The sequence below is a fragment of the Osmerus mordax genome, chromosome 10 (assembly GCF_038355195.1).
Source record: "Osmerus mordax isolate fOsmMor3 chromosome 10, fOsmMor3.pri, whole genome shotgun sequence".
Classification (NCBI taxonomy): domain Eukaryota; kingdom Metazoa; phylum Chordata; class Actinopteri; order Osmeriformes; family Osmeridae; genus Osmerus; species Osmerus mordax.
In genome coordinates, this window is record NC_090059.1 from 9,486,452 (window position 1) to 9,494,695 (window position 8,244).

Genomic DNA, 8,244 nt, shown 5'->3' on the forward strand with positions numbered 1-8,244 from the left:
GGGAGAGGAGAGTGCGTTTGGTTGGTGCTGGAAAGAAGACGTTTTCCTGTGAGGTGTGTGTGAGGTGCGTGAGGTGTGTGAGGTGCATTGGAGGACTGCTTGAGGCGGGTGTGGGGTGCGTGTGAGGTGTTCTGGAGGTGTGTGTGAAGTGTGTGTAGTTTAGGTCGGGTGAGGATGCGTTAGCGTACAGTAGAACGTGTCCAGGTGAAGCTGATGGTTGGCCTCTCCCTGCTCAGGCCTCCTCTGCTCCAATGATAACTTGTGGTTTGGTTAATGTCCGCCTGGCCCACAAAGAGGGCTCAGAACAGCCTGCCTGGCTGGATGCAGAGCCTTCCATCACAAATACGACCAGCGACCCTCACTCTCAAAGAAGGAAATACCGCCTCCATATACCACCCAATTTACTCTGGCATCGGACTGGAAACCAGTTTTTATATGTATGGTTTTCCTCGCAGTGGAAACTAGGGGTGATGGAGGACGCTAACTACCTGCTTTTTCAGAACGCAGCCGCACGCTTGCAAACCCAACGCATTAGCATTCGTTTCGTGGGCCGCTGAGCCAATTACAGGATCTGAAATTCAAAAGGGAAGGGGTTTTTAATGGGTGTGTTTTCGCTTTTGGGGTTTTTGTTGTTTTCCAGTTGTTGCTTTTCTGACATGGTGGAAAGCAGGGTCCGGGCTTACGACTCAGTGCTGTGTAGGCTCCTGTCCCAGCCCGACTGTATAACAGAGGTTTAAGGTTCTGCTTTTCCTAAAGTGGTCCAGAACCGGGCATGGTGACCGCAGATCACAAAGACCCGTCTGAGAGGAGACAAACACGGTCCTGTCTGAATCTGGTCCCAGAGCCAGACAGAGCCGGAGGAGCGGGGAATGTTGTTACCTGTTGCTGCTTCAAGTCTGGTCTGTGTTGGTTTTGTTGGTTTGTGTTAAAATCTTGTGTGAGCCTGTAGTTTTTTTGGAAGCCTCAATGTGTGTGTGTGTGCTTGTGTTTCTCCGTGTGTGTGTGGGTGTGCCTGTTTCGTGTGTGTGCGTTCCTCCCTAAGCCTGGTGGTGGAAGAGTCCTTTTTGTAGATACAGGTGTAAGGGTAGAGGTCACGACCCTACCATGCCACAGCCAACTTGCCGAAGGGACGTCACATTTGTGAAAATATCCTCCCTAATCACCGATCCCTTCTCTCCTCCTCCACCTCGGATTTCTCCTCCTCTCCTCCTCCCTCCCTCTCTTCTTCTCCGTCCTAAGTGTTCACAGGCCTCTCCATTCCTGGCATGGTCAGCTGGACTTTCTCAAGCACACCCCCACGGACGGCAATCGGAACCCCGGCGATGAGGTCAAGGGTCGCGGAGCGGGGGCCGTGTGTGGTGGGGGGAGGGCGTGGGAGGCGGGGGGTGGAGTGGCACTTGCCGGGCTTATCAAAGCTGTGTTTGTTTTGGTGGCTGATCCTGGGCTCAGCCTGGACAGCAGAGAGAGGGGGGGGGGGGGGAAGCAGGACTGTCAGGGAGGAACGAGGGTTCACCAGGAGGAGGATGGATTTCGGAGGTCAAGGGTAAACATGGTATACCTGGACTCAGACACGTTTCCAAAATGTGCGTTCCTGCGCTGTTGAAGCGTGCGTGCGTGTGTGTGTGTGTGTACGTGTGTGTGTGTGTGTTGCCAGGGAGAGAGCTGAAGCATTACGCAGACCCTTCATGCCTTGCCTACGTACATAAACGTCGCTTGATTACCTCTCTAGTGAACCTGAAACTTCAAAACTCCCACACACACACACATGCAAACACCTACACACACACCAAACATGCATGCACACACACACAAAATAGAATTTCTCCTCATAAAGAGCAGATCTCCATCTCTGTCACAATGTTTATTTGGAGAACGTTAGAATAAGTCAGACTTAAAAGAGACAGATCTGGGAATCCCGACATTCCAGCACTGCAGGGCGGATCTGATGAACAACTCTCTCCCTCGCTCCTTCACCTCCTTTTCACCCTACTCCTATATCCCCACCTCCTCATCCTTCTCTCTCCCTCTCCCTCTCTCTCTCTCTCTCTCTCTCTCTCTCTCTCTCTCTCTTTCACTTCCTCCTGCACGTTTTCCTCTTATTTCCTCTTCCTGCTCCTTTCCCTCAAACATTGGGACACATGTATACTGATACTGAATGATTCTCCCACCACTGCAACAGAATAGTACTATACCACAATAGCACTAAGACCACTAACAAATAAATCCTGAAGACCCCCCACCCCCTCCACTAACCACCCCCAGCCCTGCCCCAGGTTAACCCCGTCTTGTCTCACAGAGGAAGGTCATTCATTAGCTCTAATTATCAAGGTGTTGGAGGAAGCAGAGCAGGTCTGCTACATAAATTAGCTACGTGGGGCCTGTGTTACTTCCTGGTTTGCCCCGGTCTGTCAGTCTCCTTGAGGGGACAGTTCCAGAAGCAAAATTCCTGGAGTTCATGCGGCCATCGATAATATTATGGCGAGCTTTAATGTCAACAAACACTGAGTGCAGCAATCTACTGGCCACCCTTCTACCTCCTCAGATCCTACCCTCCTTTACCTCCTCAGGTCCTACCCTCCTTCCTCCTCACTGTTTATATGAGCGGCCTGGTCATCACAGGAGTGTTTCCATTATCACTCTGAGGAAAACAAGCAGCTTTGAAGCCACGGAACATCAGGCATGTGAATACAGCCTGAACTCACACAGTTTGGAGCCATGTCTAATCTCCTTCTTCTGCTCTCGGAGCTTCTCATGGACCATAAACATCTTGTGAACCTCACAGAGCACCCTGCTTTCATATTTTGGCACCTTAACCCGAAGATGAAAACCTGTTCAGGAAGATTACCCCCCACCCCCCACCTCTCCTCTCTTCCTAATCAGCTGTGTCCAGCAGAGGCAGTGTGGACGTGGTGAATCTGTGAGGAAACCCAGATGGGCCCCGCTTCGGTTCTGCACACGGCCCAATGAGGCGGAACACGGAACCCGCTGCCCTGACCTGCTGGGGTCACCGTGGAGATGGGGGTCGGCGTGGAGTCAGGGGCTTCCCAGGAGACGGCTGCGTTCTGAACCAACCCCAGGAGAGGGGGTCAGGACACAGCTAATTGAAGAACGGATCAACGTGTCAAAGCCATGTTTCCAAGGGAAAGTGTCCTATTGGAGGGGAACATCAAAGAAAGACTGAAGAAGAGTTCTCTCTCTTAGCGTGTCTGACTGGTGGCCTCTACTGGAATGTAAAGATGTGTGTGGCGGCCATTTTATGACCACACGGTAAAAACAAAAGCCAACATCAACATGTCTTACCCCCCTCAGTTTTAAAGGAGGACTGGGAGGAAGAGAAAATCATCCTGTTCTTTGACTGCAGTAAGATATTTGACTGAAAAAGTATTAGACATTCACGTCGTCTTGGCTGACTCCAACACACTGTTGGAGATGGAAATGTTGGAACAGAAAGAGAGAGAGAGAGAGAGAGAGAGAGAGGTGAGATCCAAAGTGGTCAGCTTGTATATTTGGTTGGTGAAGGAAACACATTGTGGCATCAGGACAGGAGTTGAAAGGAGACCACTGCCAGTCTCTGTGGAGTGGATCTCATCTGTGTGTTAAATCTCAGCGCCCCCTCCCCCTTCCCTCCACATCCCTCCCTACCCCTCTCCCTCAACCCCTCACCCAACCCCCTTTCCCCTCAACCTCCCCTTTAAACCCCTCTCCCCACACCCAACCCCAGCCTCCCCGAAATATCCACCTCGCCACTGGCCCTAAGAACCCTCCAATGCTCCTTTCATACAGTAGCACATGAGGCAGCGATCGCTGCTCCTCCTCCACCACGCTAGGTCCAAACACACCCACCCCCCCGGCTGCTCTCGCCTGCCCACAATCTGTCCACCTCAGGCCCTACCAGCCTGGCGGAGGATGGGGGGGGTGGGGGGTGGGGGAGGTGGGCAGGGGGTGAGGGAGAGTGGGGAGGGGGGGTGTGAGGGAGGCTGGTGGTTTGCGCTCGTCTTGGGTGGTACGGGGAGCGCCAGCCACCTTGGATACGTCCTGGAGACCACAGCTGGGTTTATTTAGACTCTGCGGAGATCGTCCCTCCTGCTCATCACCACTGATTTTAGAAGGTCCCACAAACATGTCAGTTTGATCCAAAATAGATGCAGACTAAATGAAGAGGACCTCCACCAATGACAGGTGTGGATGTTGTGAGATGATGACCAATGACAACTGTTCGTCACCTGTTGCCGCGCCTCATTTGACGAGCCCATCGCATGTGACAGAAAAGGAACATTTATGGTTCGGTAAATATACAAGAAACTGTGACAGAAGATTGGAAGGGAGTGACTGCAAAGTTGTCAGAGACTCACACGATTTCTTCCACAAGGTCATCTTTTATTTGACTGCGACACATTCAACAGTTGCCTTGTCTGTTGTAAAACCAGCCAACTGCCCTCACATCAACACTCAAATTATAATGATTACGATCATGATGATCTGAGTAATGAATGGAGTTAAGTCTTATCCAGTCCTACAAAAACAGTGCAACAGACAGCCCGTTAAGCGCTAGCATAGTGACTATCAACCCTCCAGGTGTGGACTGGTCTGGCATTATAAAACCCAGAAAAAAAGAGAGATAAATGTTTATAGTCTAAAGATGACATCACAAGAGCAACGGTCTGGGGAAATACACCCCCTCCACAGACCTCGCCTCCCCTCCTCGCAACCGCCGCTTTGGAAAAGATCTCCAAATGCCAGTATCCTGCCCATGCTCACCTCTGGACGTTTATTTTGTCTTCCATTGAAAACATAAACTTTTACTTAACTGTGTATTATTAGAAAGTAAGTCCCTTTTCCATTGGGCCTTAGAGATAGATGTGTGTATGTGTGTGTGTGGTAGGGGGGTTTCCTGTTTAACCTGTCATCGGCAACATAGAAGGATAGATGGCTTTTTAGTGGATGTGAGTAATTTATTGTATTTTTTAACAGGAGGTTTGTTGTGTCTTTCCTTTCTACTGTAATGGTTAAAACTCTCTCTCTCTCTCTCTCTCTCTCTCTCTCTCTCTCTCTCTCTCTCTCTCTCTCTCTCTCTCTCTCTCTCTCTCTCTCTCTCTCACACACACACACACACACAGACACACACGCACAGCCTTATCTAGCATCTCACGCTGATGTCAGTTTAAACCTCATGTGTCAGGTAGACTGACGTCCTTTCCTTGTTAGACATTCAGCAGACACAAGGTAACCCTACCCCAATCTGTACCTACACCTACACACACACACACACTCTTTCTGTCTCCCTATCGCACAAACACACACACACGCACGCACACAAACACTACTTGAACGCACACACACACACCACACCCCGATCACAGTCCCTCCACGTCTGTCAGCGTCAGCCCAGCCGGCCCGGATCTGTATCCTGCTGTCCGGGCCGAGCGGCTGCCTGGACTCAGACCCCCATTGGAAACACATGTGGAGCTTCGCCATCTGACGAGGCATGTTCCTGTTACACGTATGTCGGCCGTCTGTTTCCATGCAGCCGGCTGGCGTATCCATGGGGGAGGGGGGGGGTTTACAACGTGTCAGGGGAACACGCTAACACGGCCTGTCCCTCCAAACCTGAGGCTCGTTCACCGACGCCGAGAGAGGACTGGCTTTGCGTGGCGCTCGCCGCGCACTGATAGGCTGTTGTCTCGCTGTAGGGGATTCATCATGGACTGTTTCGTGACCTCAGTTTCATGTTGTGTTTTTGTTTATATTCAGTCAAAGCCTGCCCACAGTAAGGGCTTGTGTTGCTGGCGGGTTCCTTGGTCGTTCACATGAATATTGGTTTGTGTCGATATCTAATTGGGTTTCTGTAAACTTGTACTTAAGTACAATAGTACTGTAGCCTAACATAATAGAACAGTAGTGCCAAATCAAGAGTGCAGCCATGGCTTTTATGAATGGTTCTCTACTGTAACGTTAATGGGATGGGCAATGATACTCCATCAGTGTCTTAGCCAGACCCATGATTGTGAGGAAATCATTCTTGGGCCTTCTTAGGGACGGATGTTTAAAAAGCATAATGTTTCTGATAGAGTTTCAGGCGAGAGTCAGCGAGTTTATGAAGCCAGATTGCAAAAGGCCCCCTTGAAATGAGTTAATAGCTCAGAGTAAAATTAAGCCAAAAGACTTCTTGGTCTCATTTAATTAGTCTTTAACAAACAAAGCACAGCTCTCCTTTCTTCTGCTCCTGTCTTCTCTGCTTTCCTCTCTTCTCCTTTATTCTCTTCTCTATTAAGACTATGAAAAAAATATTCATTTGAAATATTCATCAGTGAATGATTAGTCCTGACATTGTGTTCTCTTTTGTCAGACTAATGTAACTAGCGATACTAGTAAATGTAGCCAGCGCTAGCCAGTGCTGACAGAGCTGGTAAATGCTAGTAAATGTTAGCGGGGCATACTCCAGCTGCAGCTCTGTACCTTTCAGCTTTCTCTAGCTGGACAGCCAGAAGTTGAAATCACCACACTCTGACATGCTGTTTAGACTGTTTGTCAAAACCTTCCTTTTGTCGCAGCCACTGGGTTTGCGGCTAATAGGTGATGAAAAGTGTTTTGGAGTCTACCAGCCCAGTCACTGGCGGAGGCTTCGGGCATTAGCATGCAGGCTAGCCAGGAGCAGCTCCCTGTGTACCCCCAGGAAGGTAACCCAACCCTGGGCTGGGTCTCCCTGAGGACTGCCTCTTCCTGGTTTACATGCCGTTGTTTTGATCAAGCTGCTGAAAGGCAGCTGTTATGAGAGGGACTAATGCTAACGAATGCTAATGCCGTTTGTCAACTCCTATACACTCAACTGCCCGTCTGACGGTTGAAGACTGGTCGGGGGGTTCCTTCTCCAAGAGTAGGCTGGTTTGGGATTATTTGGTGGGGGTGTGAAGCTTTTATCTGATGAAGTGGGTCAAGGAATTGTTGAATAAATTGTAGATAGAAGGAGAGAGAGAGAGACTCTTGTACCAACTACCACCCAATCAAGGCGGTTGCGGTGGACTTCACATTCTCTGTCTCTCCCATACACACACACACACACACACACACATACACACACAGACACCCACACACACCGCCCTGCCTGCCTCAGGTCTGATCTCTGGCACTGGTTTTCAGGGAGTCAGGTTTTTATTAAGCTGTGGTTCAGCCTGGCTTAGGTTCATATTGGGTGGTGTGTGTGTGTGTGCGTGTGTGTGTGTGTGTGGAGGGGGTGGGGGTGGGGGATAAGTTACTCTTTGTGCAAACAGGCAAAGGTGAAAGGCTGTCTGTATGGAAGGGTAGTGGCTGAGAGTTGACTTTCTGGCTCCAGTGGCCCACTCTGGGGCTCCTGCTCCAGGACCCTCCAAGAACCAGAGTGTTGTTCCTCCAGGTCCCTTCAGGAACCAGGGGGCTGTTCCTCCAGGTCCCTTCAGGAACCAGGGGGCTGTCTCTCCAGGTCCCTTCAGGAACCAGGGGGCTGTCTCTCCAGGTCCCTTCAGGAACCAGGGGGCTGTCTCTCCAGGTCCCTCCAAGAACCAGAGTGTTGTTCCTCCAGGTCCCTTCAGGAACCAGGGGGCTGTCTCTCCAGGTCCCTTCAGGAACCAGGGGGCTGTTCCTCCAGGTCCCTTCAGGAACCAGGGGGCTGTCTCTCCAGGTCCCTTCAGGAACCAGGGGGCTGTTCCTCCAGGTCCCTTCAGGAACCAGGGGGCTGTCTCTCCAGGTCCCTTCAGGAACCAGGGGGCTGTCTCTCCAGGTCCCTTCAGGAACCAGGGGACTGTCTCTCCAGGTCCCTTCAGGAACCAGGGGGCTGTCTCTCCAGGTCCCTTCAGGAACCAGGGGGCTGTTCCTCCAGGTCCCTTCAGGAACCAGGGGGCTGTCTCTCCAGGGCTCTCCAAGAACTAGGTGCTGTCCCTCTAGGAACCGGGGTGCCAGCCTTTTAGGTTCTTCCAGGGAACAGGGGGCCGCTGTCCCTCTAGTAACCAAGGTGCTGTCTTTACAGGGCTCCTCCGGGAACCAGGCTGCTGGTGTCCGAGGACAAGATCCATGTGTCAAGTGTGGTGCGCTGACACACAGAATACTCTTGTTCTGGACATGGAATATTGAGTCATTAAACAGTGAGGGGTGTGGTGGACATTTGGACAGAGAGGGGTGAGGGACAGAGATGAGCATGGGTGTGCCGGGGGACCAGACGAGAGGCCTGGGACTGGGGGGGTGGGGGACAGTGTTACGGACAAGAGAAAGGTG

The 8,244-nt window shown here is 51.2% G+C and overlaps 1 protein-coding gene across 1 annotated transcript; it reads left to right on the top strand.

The window, feature by feature from the left end:
• Positions 1 to 6,634: 6,634 nt before the first annotated feature.
• On the top strand, positions 6,635 to 7,902 carry LOC136950731 (microtubule-associated protein 6-like). The gene is made up of 2 exons (XM_067245176.1): positions 6,635 to 6,677; positions 7,358 to 7,902. Exons 1-2 carry the CDS (start codon positions 6,635 to 6,637, stop codon positions 7,900 to 7,902), a joined length of 588 nt encoding a protein of 195 aa, XP_067101277.1.
• The last annotated feature ends 342 nt before the right edge of the window (positions 7,903 to 8,244 follow it).